This window comes from Halichoerus grypus, chromosome 12 (genome assembly GCF_964656455.1).
Source record: "Halichoerus grypus chromosome 12, mHalGry1.hap1.1, whole genome shotgun sequence".
In the NCBI taxonomy this organism is placed as follows: Eukaryota; Metazoa; Chordata; class Mammalia; order Carnivora; family Phocidae; genus Halichoerus; species Halichoerus grypus.
Window position 1 is genome coordinate 37,838,588 of NC_135723.1, and position 17,457 is coordinate 37,856,044.

General features: G+C 40.1%; 1 protein-coding gene across 1 annotated transcript; it reads right to left on the reverse strand.

Moving 5' to 3' along the window:
- Positions 1–1,068: 1,068 nt before the first annotated feature.
- Positions 1,069–6,003, reverse strand: TFPI2 (tissue factor pathway inhibitor 2). The gene is made up of 5 exons (XM_036113267.2): positions 4,981–6,003; positions 4,494–4,679; positions 3,361–3,540; positions 1,773–1,943; positions 1,069–1,412 (listed from the first exon to the last, which is right to left on the reverse strand). The coding sequence occupies exons 1-5, from the start codon at positions 5,066–5,068 to the stop codon at positions 1,336–1,338; spliced, it is 702 nt and encodes a 233-aa protein (XP_035969160.1). The 5' UTR covers positions 5,069–6,003; the 3' UTR covers positions 1,069–1,335.
- Positions 6,004–17,457: the final 11,454 nt, after the last annotated feature.

A 17,457-nucleotide genomic window follows, 5' to 3' on the forward strand; every position in this document is an offset into this window, starting at 1 on the left:
AGATGATATCCATATATAGATATTTTGCTCATTTTTCATCCATTTCTTCAATCCCCTACTGATGATTATCTGGTTTGTTTCCAGTTTTTGATTCTTCCAAATAATACATCAATGAATGTCCTCAGGAATATACCATTTTGTATTTTTGTCACAATACCTCTGGGATAGATTTTTTTTTAAAGATTTTATTTATTTATTTGAGCGAGAGAACACAAGTAGGGGGAGCGGCAGGCAGAGAGAGAGGGGGAAGCAGGCTCCCCACCAAGCGGGGAGCCCAATGTGGGACTCGATCCCAGGACCCTGGGACCATGACCTGAGCCGAAGGCAGACGCCTAACAACTGAGCCACCCAGGTGCCCCTGGGATAGATTTTTAAAAGAGGGACTGCTCAAGTGAAGGGCAAATGCACTTACAATTTTGCTAGATTGGGGGCATATTTTAAATATATTGATCTTGCCATGAAAATGTAGGAATTTTTAAAAATATTCTTATTACAGAGAAAAGAAAAAACTTTAACTGGAATGATCACATTTATCAAGAATAATTCATTAGTAGAATTTAAATTACTAAATTCATGGTCTGTAATTTAAGTGAATGCCTTGAACAGTTCAAAAATTTTAACAATTTTAGTGGTTTCCAATCTAAATATCTTTGGAAGTAATGTAAGATCTATATGTATAAACAAATACATACATGTGAGTGAGGATGGATGGGTGGCAAGGTAGATAAAGAGAGAGAGAGAATTTTATCCCCAGAAGAAAGCATTTCTGATTTTAATAAATTTACTAACTTCTTATTCAAAAAAGTTATTTTATTATCTTCTAAATGACACAGTAGATAAAGAAGTTAGTCATGTCTATATAACAGCACTTGTAATATTTTCTAAAGTGTTGGTAAATCTGCAAGTTTGTTTCCTTGGACCTAAAATATAATCCAACTTTTAAATGCAAAATAAAATGTATTTGCTGGTCCTTTTTATGATCATATGTGTTAAGAGAATATGACTATATTGTCTCATGCTTTTCAGTTACTTTCACCTTCTGAAATCATGAAGAACAACTCCAAGAACTGGGTGAATCATATTTGCTTTTATATCTTATGCACAGTAAGAATTCAACTACATTAAAATATATGTGAACAGTAAATTAAAAATAATAGATTCACATTTGAATAGCAGCTAGTGATGTGTAAAAATACACAAAAAAGTAACCTGTAGCAATAAAAACTGGTGTATAAATCATTAATGATTCATTTCCCCATATCACCATATTCTTCTTCAGATATAACCATAGAGGCAATAGCTCCACAAGATGACATATAGGGAAAAAGGTTAAAATTACTTCTTCCAAGTTTTCACCCTTCTATGAGCAAAGACAATCTTTGGCATCTTCTTATCCTTTTGCTTCCTCACAGCTGAAGTCAACAAAATAAAAATAAATATCATATATCTCCAGTCCATAGGCTTACTTTAAATAATCAACATTTCCAATATGCTTACACACTCACCTCAACTATTTTTAATGATTATAAAGTCAGTTTTACTCACTATCCACTCAATAACTTTCTACCTCTAAAAGGCAAGGATACAGTTACGGTCTTTGGGAGCTAGGCAGTATGAGCATTTAACCAAATCGATCAGTCCTAAAGTGCTCTTTATGTAGAAGTGGTCTAGAAATGGCAATATGCTATTAGGAACATGGATATATAAAATATAATTTTGCTTATGAATTATTTATAAAATTAGTTTAAAAATTGAATAAGAAAAAGACCTACCTTTTATACAAGCATATGTGCAGTCCTCCATGTTAACAAAGTTATTGTCATTCCCTCCACAGCCAGTATAAGTGAAGGTCTCACAGGCTTTGTGTCTTGGATTAAAATAATAGCGAGTCACATTAGCAGAGCATAGTCCCCCATCTTTCGGACTGTGACAGTATGACGGAACTTGATGAAAAGGAAAACAAAATTAGAAATGCAATAATACCAAAATTAATAAACTGTGATGATTACTGAAGTAACTGAAGAAAATCTAATCCCACTGAAGCTTCATTCTGAATTCAAAATATCATACTAAACCATTTAAAAATTGTGTCTCAATTTTCAAGAAAGCTTACATGCTCTAGTTTGTTAATTCTAAAGTTTTTATAAAGTGGAGAGAATTTCTTCTGAAGCTATGTCCTTGTATCATTTGAATGTGTTAAGAAATTAAACCCAAGAAACAGATATGGTCAGGTAGAAATCGGCTGGGTTTCAAGGATTGATATATGACATGCTTTAGTAAACCTTCTTGTGTTGGTAGGTTTATTTTAAATGTTTTTATCAGCTCTCCTTCCATCATTAATCAAGAATACATTTATGTAATTCCCAAGTAGGCACTGGAACATTTACCTTTATACAAAAAATTTAAGGAAACAAGCAACAACCATCTCCTCATTAACACAAGCTTTTGCACACAGTATAGCTATAGAGCTTCCTCAGATCTCTCCCAAAGCAAGTTTTCCTTGTTTGTTAAGTTAATATATCTTTGGGTATGTGTGTCTCCGCTGTGCCTAGGGAAAATGTCTGTATTGTCTCTCTCTACAAAAGTATTGCCCAAGTAAGCCATCATTTCAGGACTGAGGGGGTGGGGATGTAGATAAGAAATCGGAGTGGAAAAAGGAAGGATAGAGAGGTCTTTGTCCTGCAGTTTGCAGTTGCTAAAGGATGCAGAAATCTAGCTGAAGACTTTAGACAGAAATTATCAAGATTCACCATCTGAGGTCTGTATATATTCCGCTATCTCCTATACACAAGTGATTCCTTACAACCCTGAGGTCATGGCGTTCAGAATACTGTGATTAATTTAAAGGTTTTATTTAGTTGAGAGAGAGAGAGCAAGAGGGGGTGGAGGGGGCAGAGGGAGACAGAGAGAGATCATCTCCACACTGGGCATGGAGCCCACCTTAGGGCTCAATCCCAGGACCCTGAGATCATGACCTGAGCCTAAATCAAGAGTTGGATGCTTAACCGACTGAGCCACCCAGGCACCCCCAGAATACTGTAATTTTTATGTGTAAATTAAGTAAATGAGAAATAGTTCTAAAGAAACAATCCAGAACAGGAAGCAAAAACTTCCTAGCCCTGAGACTTCCTAGCCCTGAGAACTTAGCAAGTCATTTACCTCTGGTAGCCTGTACTCTCATATGTAAATGGGGAAATAATAATACTCCCTCACAGGGCACATATATATAGTAGGACTGATATCCTACTGTATGTGAAATCATCAGAACACAAGGCATGTTAATTATACATCAAATTATTTATCTTTTCACCCTAAGATCTTAAAGAAATGAAATAGAAACCCCATAAAAATAGTATTTACTTTTCTTTGGTGCACAGAAGCCCATACAAGTATCCTCATCCGGGAACCTGTTCTTATTGCTGTGACACCCGCCAGATATGAATTTTTCACATGTCATGGAACTTAGATTGAAGAAATACGCTCCTGTGTGCGCTCCACACTGCCCCTCACTGACTTCCAACCTGCAAATTTTGGGAACTTCTAGGAAAAGGAGGGCATAAAACAATGCTAGTCAAAAATTAGCTTTCTTAGTATGACTTAGTATTACTTGCTTTTAGTAAGTAATACTTAGTATTAACTTCAAAACTTTACTGTATTTTCAGAAACAACTAAGGAGAAAACAGTATCACATTTAGTACTGGGATAGTAAATCCCCAAAAGACTTTTCCTTAATCCAGGTATTCAGCTCTTTTTTTTTTTTTTTTTTTTTTTTTTAATAGTGGCTCCAGACCTGAGTCAGCCAAATTCAGTGGAAATTCTCTCTGTTCTCTCAGGGTGCTCTGATTTTTCTACATATGAAGTTAATCAAACTTATTCACAGGAATACATACACATTTTTCCTTGGCTTAGTTCCTTGAATGGCAAAGTCCCATGTTTTGTTACTGGCCTTAATAAATACAATAAATATGATTAAAATGAAATAGAAACCATGATCATGAATCTCTACTATATCCCTGTACTAACCCAAAACAAGTTTGGGTGTCAGGGGACAAAAGGAAAAGTTACAGTTAGCTAAATCACACTTTAACAATAAAATCCGCTGAAAGTATTTCAGATTGATGGGTAATTGACACGAGGAAATGGTGCTCTCGAGGAGGCATAAAAACCATAGGTTTAGAACTAGTGATAAAGAAAAGTACCTATGTGGCACCCAATAATACATCATACCCCTGCATCATTATGCCCTACGGTGAACTCTTGCCCTGAGTCTGCGCGGACACTGAATTATGATAAATGCCACTTAGGAGAGAAATTTGTTAGCCAGTGTAAACTTGTGATTACTTTCTGGAAATAATAAGTTAGCCTTACTTAATGTTTGAGAAAATGCAGGCTACGACTTACTGCGGAAAATGGGATCTGGGAAATTAATTTACTAGCAGCCCTTCTGTGTAAGGAGCCGTGCAAGGGTTCTGAGCTTGAGCGCGGCCACTTACTCTCTATCCTCCAGCAAGCTTCGTTGCAGTCCTCCAAAGTTTCGAAATTGTTGGCGTTGCCCTGGCAGCCCCCGTAGAAGAACATGCGGCAGCTCTGCGTGTACCTGTCGTAGTAGTAACTGGGGATCCGGGCCCGGCACGGCCCCACGTCGGGGGACAGGAGGCAGATGTCTGCATTGTTTCCTTCTGGAGGAGCAGGAGAGCCCGAGAGAGGGAAGGAGGTCAGCCACGTCCCCGGGAAGGTAGAGGCTTCCCAGGGACTTCTGTCCCTCCGTTTCCCAGCCCAGGGGGGTTTGCCCAGAGAGAAAGTACAAACTTCGGCACGAATATCCCTTCCCGCGGCTCCTAGACGCGCCCTGTGCAACAGGGGCCCGGGGAAAGCCGGGCGGAGAGAGCGGGTGCAGGGGACCCCACAGCTGCAGCGCCCGCGCTGCCTACTGCGGGGCGGAAGCCCGGCGCAAAGAGGGGGTCCCGGACCCGCCAATACCTGGCTCCTCCTGAGCACCGTTGCCCAGCGCGGTCCCCATCAGGAGCAAAGGCAGAAGCAACAGCCCGAGGGGGCGAGTAGAGTCCATGCTGTCCGGTTTGAGTGGCCCTGGGGGCGAGGCGTTCCTTGAATGTGCCGGCGGGAAGAGGGTGCACGGAGTCCAGCCTCCAGGCAGCCTGGGTGCCGATGTGGTGGGTGCCTGCTTTATGTAGGGTGAGTGTCCTCCCGACCCCGGACGGGGCGGAGCGTGCCTGTGCGGAGCCCGGGAGGCTGATTCATGCCCCACAGGCTGTGACCCACAGCCCTGTGTTGGAAAGTGTGCGGGGGAGAGGAATTCCCCACCAGGTTGAACCTGCCTCCCAAACTTTCTCCTGTCTTGGCCAGAGTGACTAGATGCGGCATTGTGTCGGTGATGGGAAGTGGGCAAGCTAGAGGAAAATGACCTGGGGGTGATTGCACAAGGTTCAAACTTGCAGCATCACTCCATTATGAAAGCACGAAGTCCAAGTATTTGAAGGGCAGAGACAAAGTGAAATTCAGTGGACTGAGGGGAGCCTGGCTCCTTGCAATAGATTCCTTTATTAGATTAGAAATTTAAGTATGTGTATTTATTTACATGTATACATACGTACATATTTCAATCGAGATTTAATTTAATAAAAGGCTCATAATATATCTTAAGTGTACAGCACCATTCCAATCAAGAATTAGAACACTTGCAACACCCCAGAACATTCTCTCATACCCTTTCCCAGTCAATCCTCCCAATCCCAGGCAGGGGCAACCACTTCTTATCACAGGAGATTGGTTTTGCCTGTTCTTGAATCTCATGCAAATGGAATCATAAAGTGTGTATTGTTTGTACTTCTTTTGCTCCACTCCTGTTTTAAAGACACATGATGTTATTGCATAGTTCATTTCTTTTAAATGCTGAGTCCATTCTTCCAATGTATGAATGTACTACAAATGTCCTGTTACTGGACATTTGTGTTGTTTCTAGTGTGAGACTGTTATGAATAAAGCTGCTTTGTGCATACATGCAGCTTTTATTACTCTTGGGTAAAATATTTATAAATGTTAAAAACTGCCACTTTTCCAAAATGATACCGTTTTATACTCCCCCGCCCCTATCAGCTATGTGTAAGTATTGTGGCTATGTCTTTTTGAGCTGGAACATGAAAGTCCATAGAAAGGTGGCCGTAGGGGATCCCAGATCAATCCCTTCCTGCACATTTCCTAATTGTCAGTGCATTAACGTTCATTGTTCCTCTGACATATTAGCCTGAGTCTAACTTTTTTCTTTATACAAAACAAATTATTTATGCTCGGATTTCACATGAAATATTGAAGCTATTTTTGGCGAACATTTTAATGGATTCTCTTGATGACTGTGTCTTCCTCCCCTTTTTCCTCTTGTTGTATTTAATATTCTCAATTTTCAGGAGAAAAGTTACTTCAAGTTTTCATTCTTCTGAATATGATTTTCATTCTTCTGAATGTGATTAAATATATCTCCCATATGGACTAAAATAAATTCAAGGACTGATTCAGACTTGTCACTTAGCATTGACTATTGTCACTTCTGTTCTTTGTTCTCAGGTGCTGGTACTTTTTGATCATCTTTTGCTTCATATAAAAAGAGGAATCTTTTGTTTGTTTTAAGATTTTATTTATTTATTTGACAGAGAGAGACACAGCGAGAGAGGGAACACAAGCAGGGGGAGTGGGAGAGGGAGAAGTAGGCCCCCCACTGAGCAGGGAGCCCGATGTCGGGCTCGATCCCAGGACCCTGGGATCATGACTTGAGCCGAAGGCAGACGCTTAATGACTGAGCCACCCAGGCACCCCAAAAAAGAGGAATCTTTTGAATTAGAGCAGGCAATTTTGGGAAATTGCATGATGCAATGGGAAAATGAATTTCATTCCTTGCTCCTTTGGAGAGTCACATAAACTCTCTGAGCCTCAGTTTCCTTCTCTGTAAAATGGATATAATGACTGTACTTTACATGGGTGTTATGAGGATAAGGCCAAGCGCCTAAGCACTCAAAGGGATGGGCTTTAGCGTCTTACTCACAGGCACAGACTCCAGCCTGATTATCCATGTTTTGATTCCCATTGAGAGCCTTTGCACAAAACTTGAAGATGGAGTGTCAACCACAGTCAGGAAACAGCACCGTGAACTGGCCTTGTAGGACTGAAGCCTGCAACATTGCTCTCACCAGCTCTCCTCTTTGGCTGAGCTCAGAGGCCACCTCCCTGCCTAGGAAACTGTCACACAATCAGATATAACTTCATGATGGTTTCTTCTGGGGAAATGAGCTTAGGGTTCTTTCAGCCAGAGCAGAGTCCTTAGTCCTGCTAAGGACTCAGGATGCTCTGGAACACCTGGAGAGGAAGGAGAATGGGGAAAGGGCCAAAATCAGGCTTTTCACCCCTCTGTGGTGTAGAGTCTGTGGACACAGGGCAAAACTCATGTTCAGAGGTACTCCAGAAATGTTAACTTCCTTCCTTTATTCTATGCCAAATAGGGTGCATCTTTAACACCCCTGTGACCACTGAGCAGAGACAGGGAAGGAGAATTCAACAAGTGGGGACAGTTAGAAGTTTGAGATGATCAGGCCAAGTTATCAGGAAGGAAATTACGCCTCTTAATTGCAAACAACTTGAGTATTTTTATATCCATGAAAAGGATATCTTCCAATGTAAGGGGAAGCTAAATTTTCTGGGACTACTTTAAATTACTGAATTTCTCCTTAGGACCATGTGGAAGGAGCCATGTGACCACTGCAACCAGCCTCCATAGGGATGTCACAGTACTTCTGTATCCTTAAACCAGTAACTAAGCCAAAAGGTTACCACATAGCAAAGGAAAAGAATTCCTTTATCCAAAGTCAACAGGACGTGCAAGTCTGGAGGGAACTGCAAAGAACAGTCATCCAGATTGATTTGTCATTGTTACACCAAGTAATAGCTTTAGTGGCTATGGCTAAAAATTGAGGTTCAAAATAGTTTGGAGTTCTGTGAAATAAGGCATGGAGTTCTTATAATTTGAGTGTTGAAGGAACTGTAGATATCGTCTATTCCACTATTTTCATTTTACAGAATTATACATTGAGACCTGGTCATGTTTACTTACCTTAGTTGTTGGCAGAGCTGAGACTAGGACCGAGGTTCTTGATATTCAGCCTTGTATTCTTCCTAACATTCCCATACCTGGACTCTTTCTACTGTACCGAGACCTTAGAGCAGAACAGTAAATACCAGAATGAAAACACACAGAGGCTACAGTGATTTCAGGAACACCTGTGCATGTGTCAGATCCGTGCTTCTGTTCTTTCTCACCAACCCACTCCCGGCCCCGTAAAAAAAAAAAAAAAAAAAAGGATATGAAGTTGATTTGGAACACATTAGCTCCTAGAATTTCCAAGTCTCGAGTATGATGTTCTGTCTTCTGAGAGCCACACATGCCTGGACAGTGATCGTGAATTTAAGGGGAGGATTGAGGCAGATGGTCTTCTTCTCTGTCAGACGCCTTAGAGAGAGGTGGCATGTTTAGCTCATAAATGAATGAGGAGAATTCATCCCCAGTGATTTGGGGATATATATTACATAACATAGTCACTCACCGAGTTACATTGATACCTCCCCAATAAACAAAATTGTCGCTGCCTGTTAGCTTAAGCCAAAATAAAATCTGAAGTGAGTCCAGCTGGCACGACCAAGAACTTTACGCATTTGATAAGAAAGGCAGTTCATCTCTTCTGAGAGATTAGGGATCACGAGGATTTTGTTCAAGTTTAGGCAACTCCTTCACCGACAAGGTGTTTTTCAAGTGAGTTGGGTCACGTAGGAAATGTTTGCTCTAGTGCGCCCTCTGTCGGAAACAGAGTGCATCTGTGAGCATTGTATAATAAGGCGGAGCCACGTAAGAGGATGAGACATTCTCTATGCCTAATTTTATTATTCTTGTTCTCCTTAGGGGAACGATATAATGGGGTATTTAATGTGTCTCTTACCGTGATCATTTTTTCATCCATATATTTTTAAAATAAGCAGAATTACTATTTAATATGTGCCAAACCTTGTGCTAGGCGTTTGGAATACAAAGACAAATAACATGTAGGGATCTCATAGCACAATAGAGTAGACAGATGAACATCACATAACCCAATTGCAATATAGTGTTTTTTAGTACAATATTAAAGATATGTACTAGGTTTTATGGGATCATAGAGGAGGAAATGAAATTTTAGCAAGCGCTCAGTTCTAAACAAAAGCCAATCTACACAAACAGATCTAACATTATATTTTTTATGCCTATGGGACACAGAGACTCACTCCTTCAACAGCTGGTTGCTTTGGTCGGTTTTTTTTTTTTTTTAAGGTGTTGTGATTCTAGCAAAGCATTGCCTTCTGCAGGAAGGCAGAATCTTAGAAACCCCCTTTCTCTTCTACCTAGATGTATGTTCACTCAACTATCATGCCTACTTAAGAGGCAGACCATCTTTCCTCTTACTCAGATTGCTGCATACTTACCTATGTAGGGCACCCAGAAGGCTGGGACAGAGTTTGGACCATTTTATCCAAGATGTTTCTGGCACAGTATGGCCTTACCACCTGCCCAGAATTCTAGCCTGGGCTACCAATCCACCAGAGAGTGGCACGTCAGGAAGGGGGGAAAGACAGAGAAAATTGCCCCTAATGTCTGTATATCGTGTGGGAATAGCAATAACTATAATAATGAATATGACGCTGATTGAGAGTTTACATTGAACAGAACAGAAGTGACAATAGTCAATGCTAAGTGACAAGTCTGAATCAGTCCTTGAATTTATTCATCTCCCACAATAACCACTGAGGGTGATACTTTATTCTCCCCACTCTGCAGATAAGCACTGAAACTTTAGGTGAATATGTGACTTGGTCAAAGCTATACAGTTACCTCAGGCCGTCTGAATCTTGATCCGCTGGTCTCACTCACTGTACAAGCTTCTTTTTCTTACACATTAGTGGGGCCCGAAGTCAGGCTTATTATATGTAACACGTGCTCATGATCTTAGTTCAGTACCTGGACAGCTAGATTACAGACTTCTCACTCAAACATAAAGTTTATAATTAAGAACAAACAGACAAACAGATCACTACAATTTAAATACATTGCTATAATGCTCTAAGAGAAGCATCTGCCAAAGTTAATAATCAGATTAAAGGATTGAGAGAGTTAATCACTAAATCCTTACTTTCAGGGTTATATTTAGCAGAAAGTAATGGACCTTGACCTTTCAAGTATAAAGACACTCTTTCTTACAAAAATATTGTCATGTTTATACCCTAGCCCAAATCACATGTTATACATTACTTATGTGTCTGTCATAAACCCTCCATATGTTCATTTGTTCTAGTTTTATGTAGAAAAGCTTTTGTATCTTAAGTCACACAGAAGGGACAACCTACCATTTGGGGGCAGGGGGAGGCCATAGTTGCAGTTTGAAAGGGCAGTACATCTCCTAAGACCCTTACTATTTCACTATTTTTTTCTCCCTCTTGACTATTAGCCAAGGAAACAAACTGAGTCAAACTAAAATGTCTGTATTGGAAGAGAGTTGACTACGCTAGCGTGGACTAGGGATACTGAATGAGCCAGAGAAGTGTGAGCTGTTCCTACTGGTGGACAGGATCTCCAGCACTCTCTTCCCCTCGCTTACAATAGAAGTCATGCCCTGGTCCAACCAGACACCAACCTGGTAGCTACTGCTCTGGATCCTTTCACCTCTTGCCTTCTCGAGGACTTCACTCCTCTCCTCTGCAACATCAGTTCTTTCAGTAGTTTCCATTTGGAGTGCTCTATCTCTGATTTTTTTTTTCCATCCCAAACTTAAACTTCATATTTGACTTTTATCCCTTTCCTGTTAGAGCCTTATTTCGTTGCTCCCTTTTCCAGCAAAACTTATCAGAAATGTTATCGTCACTCTCTACCTCCACTTCTTCATCTCCCCTTCCCCCATCCCCCATTGCACTCCAATTCAACTTCTACATTGGGAAGAAGAAGAATAGGAAGTGCTCCCGTCAAGAGCACCTCATCATGTTGCCACATCTTACTGGACCTCTCCATTCATATGACACCCAAAGCAGCTGCCACAGAGGTCACCAAGGACCACATTTTTCCATCTCAGCAGTATTTAACAATTTCAAATTCTTCCTCATCCTTGAAATGCTTTTCTTTTAGTTTTTACTTTACCACATTCTTCTGGTTTCCTCCTACTTAGTTGAGTATTCCTTCTCAATCTGTCCTTCTCTGCCTGCCCATTAAAGGTGGGGTGACTCAAAGCTCAACCTTGAGAACTCTTTTCTAACTGTACTTTCTTCTTATGTGATTTCAAGTAAACACACACACAGACACACACACACACATTTGTGTATAGTCTTGACCTCACCTCTGAATTCCAAACACTTACATCTACTTAGTATCTCTACTTGGATATCTAATACACATCTCAAATATTGTATGTCTTAAACTGAAGTCTTGGTCATATACCCCAATATTCCTTCTTTCTGTCAATGACACTTCTACTTAGACTTTCAAGCCCAAAACTGTGGAATCACTCTTGATATCTCCCATCTCTTCATCACCCAATCCATCAATAGTCCTATCAATTCTACCTCCAAATCACATTTTTAATCTGCCCATATTGCTCTATATCCATGGCCACCAATATTGTTCAAATCTCTCTGTTCTTAAAGGACTATTATGTTAGGTTCTTACATAAAATCCCAGTTTCCACTTTTGTTCCCCTTCAACCCCACACAGCAGAGTGTTTTTAACACATCAGAACACCTCACTTCCTCAAAATCAAAACCGTTCATTAGCTTCTCACTTTATTCGTCACCATTCCTCTGGCTGACTCTATGTGACGTGGCTGCTCTCTCCCTGACTGACTTCACCCCATCACTCTCCCTCTTTCTTACTCTACTCGTTACACTGTGTTTTCTGTTCTCCTTGTACAACAAATCTGTCCCCACTTCTGGTCTTTTGCATGCGCTGTTCTCTCTGCTTAGCCCTTCTTTTTTTTTTTTTTTTTTTAATTTTTTTATTGTTATGTTAATCCCCATACCTTACATCATTAGTTTTAGATATAGTGTTCCATGATTCATTGTTTGTGCATAACACCCACTGCTCCATGCAGAACGTGCCCTCCTCAATACCCATCACCAGGCTAACCCATCCTCCCAACCCCCTCCCCTCTAGAACCCTCAGTTTGTTTTTCAGAGTCCATTGTCTCTCATGGTTCTTCTCCCCCTCCGATTTCCCCCCCTTCATTCTTCCCCTCCTGCTACATTCTTCTTCTTCTTTTTTTCTTTCTTAACATATATTGCATTATTTGTTTCAGAGGTACAGATCTGAGATTCAACAGTCTTGCACAATTCACAGCGCTTACCAGAACACATACCCTCCCCAGTGTCCATCACCCAGTCACCCCATCCCTCCCACCCCACCCCCCACTCCAGCAACCCTCAGTTTGTTTCCTGAGATTAAGAATTCCTCATATCAGTGAGGTCATATGATACATGTCTTTCTCTGTTTGACTTATTTCGCTCAGCATAATACCCTCCAGTTCCATCCACGTCGTTGCAAATGGCAAGATCTCATTCCTTTTGATGGCTGCATAATATTCCATTGTATATATATACCACATCTTCTTTATCCATTCATCTGTTGATGGACATCTTGGCTCTTTCCACAGTTTGGCTATTGTGGACATTGCTGCTATAAACATCGGGGTGCACGTATCTGCTTAGCCCTTCTTGCATGAAATGTTCATCTCCTGATCTTCACTGTCTCCTTCTTGACAGTGTTGGTCACACTGGCACTACCTCCAATCAGTCTAGATGATGTTGCTTCACATCCTAGTCACTCCTTATCATAAACTATAGCATTTATCAGTTGAAATCACTATGTTTATTCATTTTGTTTCACTTGTCTGATCCTCTCACTATTATGTAAGCTCTGTGACAGCAGGAACTTACCTGTTGTAGTCACCATTGTTTCCCAGTGCTAAGAGCAAGACTTATGGACAGTAGGATCTTATAAGTGTCTGTGGAATAAACAAATTACTTATTATACCTCCCCTAGCACTTATCACAATATAACATATGGTACATTTTATCTTATTTATTGTCTTTCTCCCTCATTAGAATGTATGTTCCTCATGGGCAACATTTTCTATATTTTTCTCTGCTCTGCCCTCAAGCATCTAGAATAGTGTCTGGCACATAATAGCATTCAGTAAATATTTGTTGAATGAATGAATAAAATGTTAGCTATTTTTATAGTCCTAGGTATAATGTCAGGATGAAAAAGAATAGTACAAGATAAGAACATTTATAGCCATATGGTTGCAAATTTATTGTACATAATATAGTGGATTTGTTTCTGAAAAAAAAAGTGTCAAATGGAATGTTTATAAATCAAAATATTTAAAGTGTGTTAGCAACATTTCTATTTCAAAGAATGTGTGATTGATCCGCTGTATAAAACAGGGGACTTCTAAAAATAATTTTAATAATTTCCACCAATATAGCCCTTATAAGTTAAATATTTTGTCAAGTTGCCTTACTTCAAAATATACTTATCTACAATGTGTAAAAACAAACAGAAAGCAGGTAGCTTTTGAACTTTATACTAGCCCACTTTAATTCTAGAATAGATTAGCAAGAAAGCTAATGGAAGATATTAGGGAGACACTTAAGCTACTCTACATAGTTCTATCTTCCCTACATCCCTTACTCACACTCACAAAACCCCTGAAAACCATAAACAACCTGACATATTTTCAAAAGGCCCTGGAGGGGGCAGTATTTCCCCCCACAGAGAACCACTGTTCTATGAATGGGGTACAGCTCTGAGGTACTTTCTCCCCCTCCTCTTCTCTTTGCTATATTGGACCTTACCGCCCCTGATAGTAGTGCAAGATGGAAGAAGGAGTAAAAGGGCAAACATCTTCTACTTAAGGGGGTATGTTCTGCCCTCCCCCCCACCCCGAGTTAGCTGTAAATGCTGCCTTAGCTTGTTGGTCTGAGTCTTCAGTCCTCCCCTTTATATTCTGGTGGCAGTGGGGTAAGGATGCTTGGTAATATGCCAGTAATATGACCTAGCCCCTCTTAGAACTTCCTGCGGAGAGGTGGCTCAACGTGGAAGCTTTGAGCTGCCCAGGTATGGGGGGAAATACGACAGAGTGGCTTAGTGCCTTTTGTTTTCAATTCTGTGCCTTCTTTCAGTGTAATTCTAAAGTATGACAAAACAAATCTATTCTTTTACACTAATTTGGAAAGGGTAACAGAGAGAAGTGTGCTGGAGTTGAAAACACCCCAGACCAAAAGCCAAACACCTGTGTTATAGCCCCAGCTCTGTTGCCACCCATTTTATGATTTGGGTCCACCTTTATTCCATCTGTAAAATGGGATTAAGGATGATTAGATTATGCCATATCTGAATTCATTTAAACTCTTCAGTGCAACTCTGAGCCTTGGGACTCCATGCAGACAATATACACTGCCCTTCTCTGTGTGTCTGGCTGTCTTTGAGGGAGGTTAGAGTTTTGATCCTCCCTCTTTGAATTTTCTCATACAAGTCCCGTGGCATCAAGTTTGGCAAGCATTCTCTCATCTTCTAAGATTCACCTCCACCAAATGAAATGTGTTTTACTTAAAATATTATTAAATTTTAGTGTTTGGAGATCATTTGTTAAAAGATTGAAGTTAGGTACTTTGCACTTCTTCCTATGACTAGGTGAATATTGATGACATAGGTTGCAAGTGACTTTATGTACACTCCATGATTCTCTTTCATATATTGAACAATAGGCAGGAGTAAGGACATAAAAGTTATGAAAGATATAGATGCTCTTATAAAGGTCCTTATAACCCATTGTGTCTTAGATTTGTTAGAATCAGTGCCTAAGACAAGGATCCTTGTCCAAGTGATTTATCAAGGATGAGCTCTCACGAGAAATCTCTGAAGGAAGGTAGAAAGCAAGTTGAAGCAGAAGTTAAGCAAGGGCGTAGTTTCAGATGTCTAGCTTATCCTGACCCCATGGGGAGCTCTGGAAGGTTCTCAATTACAAGGTTTTTCAGCCCACAGGCACCTGGTCTGAGCTATTAGAACCCCACTTCAGCCAGCCCTGTGCTACAGGTCACCCATAGGAGCCAATCGAAAGCATAATCTCCCAGACATCACCAGTTGAAGTGGTTCCCATCAGCCAGGAACAAACCTATGCAGAAGGCTTGCCCTTGGCGGTGAACACATGCACCTGCTGGGAAAATGAACACCCCACCCTGGAAATGGGGTCTAGGAAGGGCACCAACAGCATCTGCTATTAAAGGAGCCAAATCATGTCCACATGATATCCCTTAAGAGCACTTTTAGAGCCACCTAACAGAAAATGCCATGTAAGACAGCACAGTTTGAAAGTCTAGAGGTGCCGAATAAGTGGGTACTCCAGCTAACATGTACCGAGGACTTGTTTTGTGTCACATACCATTGTACAATCTTGATTCCTCTCAAGAAATCTACAATGTAGGTAATCACATTGCTCCGATTTCCTAGTAAACTGAGGCACAGAAGTTAAGTAACTTGATGAGGGCCACACCCCTAGCAAGAGCCAAAGAGTGATCATTTCATTGGCAATAACATGGTAGGGATTCTCTGAAACAGAGAAAATGAAATTCTTTTTTTTTTTCTTTTTTAAATTTTATTTTATTATGTTAATCACCATACATTACATCATTAGTTTTTGATGTAGTGTTCCATGATTCATTGTTTGTGTATAACACCCAGTGCTCCATTCAATACATGCCCTCTTTAATACCCATTACCAGGCTAACCCATCCCCCACCCCCCTCCCCTCTAGAACTCTCAGTTTGTTTCTCAGAGTCCATAGTCTTTCATGGTTCGTCTCCCCCTCTGATTCCCCTCCTTCATTTTTCCCTTCCTAAGCCCTATTCCAAATCAAAGCCTCTTAGATTGCGCTCATATTTTAAAGTTCCTAAAGCGATTCTTATATACACTGAAGTGTTAGAGCCATTGCCGAGTGGAATTAGTTTTCCAAGATGGAGAAAAAATATGCAAAGGACAATATCAACAGCTAAAAATGATCAGCAGAGGTAGATACGCTTGTGAATGGTTACAGATAGTCTGAAGGCAGTGAGAAGGAAAGGGAGAATGAACTTGCGCATGGGCTCTCGAATACCAAACAATAATTACACAAGAAGGAACAACCTTTGTGTTGTCATATTGTTTCTTAAGGTAAGAACAGAAGAGCAAAAATAAAAAAGTACAGGAAACATTGACTTTGGGTACTCACTGAGTGTTCTTTTCTGTATCTGTGCTGGCATATTTAGGCATTTGCCCCTAAAAATATGTTAAAATGTCTATTTCCCAGAGAAGAAGAGTCTATTATAAGATTGAGAAGGGAAATAATATTTCCTCAAAGGTTTTGGGAATGATAACACTGTATCATACAAGGAAATAAGTTAATTGCTGATAAATTATTAGCAGAGTATTTTTATGTAAATATACAATGTTGTTCGCTGAAATAGCATGTGACCTAAATATGTTTACTTTCATAAAAATATGTCATTATAAAAATTGGACCAGGGAGACAAAGGAGAAGAGAAGAAAACCAAAAAAGGAGAGATTTTAAGTGTGATGCCACTTGGCTACAATGAAATATTTTCCAGACAATTGCATATGGGTACCACCAGCTACTGAACCATCTTCCCCCATTGTCCATTGATCTAATTAAGGAGAAGAGATTGCTGAGAGTGCAGAAGATCCTTCTTTTATGATGTCCATCAGTATACCCACTATGTCACCTTTAACCCACTACATTTGGTCATCATTGCTTTCCAATGCATTGTGACAATTACACAGAACTTCCTGGTATTGTTTAGAGACACATTCTAAGTAATATGCTAGTTTATTTCTGATTAATGAGGTTGTTTGCTGTATCTCCATTCTCTTGGCTTATATTTCAACCTATTATATTTATAAAGAACTTATAGTAACAGTTTTTGTATAGTTCTCTGTTAATACCAGATTAAATGCTCTAGTGATTTAGGGGATTAATGGGCAGTCCTCAGAATGACCTCAAACTAACTTAAATGGCATATATCATATGATGGAGGACTCTCGTGTTAGAGATGAGGGTTGGAAACCCAACCATTTACACCATGCCCCCCACAAAAAAAAAAAAAGGGAAAAGGGAAGGCTTTGGATGTTTAAGACTATATGCTGACTAAACTGACCTCTCCCCACATCCCCACAAACCTACTAGCAGGTGGTTAGAGTCAAATGCTTGGTTTAATCATATTAGTGAAGATTATAAAGAAGCTTTAAAATTGCAAGGCTAGTGTGTGGTGCTGGAATTGTTCAGAGAGCATTCATAAGAAATCAGTTATAATAGAAAGCTAAAACAAAGA

What these genes read in the sequence shown, in the direction of transcription:
- TFPI2 (XM_036113267.2), bottom strand. Translation starts at nt 5,068, where the DNA reads ATGGACTCTACTCGCCCCCTCGGGCTGTTGCTTCTGCCTTTGCTCCTG. An exon ending in AGCTTGCTGGAGGATAGAGA is followed by an intron (nt 3,541 to 4,493) that starts GTAAGTGGCCGC and finishes TCCTTTTCCTAG; the next exon opens with AAGTTCCCAAAATTTGCAGG. An exon ending in CACATATGCTTGTATAAAAG is followed by an intron (nt 1,413 to 1,772) that starts GTAGGTCTTTTT and finishes TGTTGACTTCAG; the next exon opens with CTGTGAGGAAGCAAAAGGAT.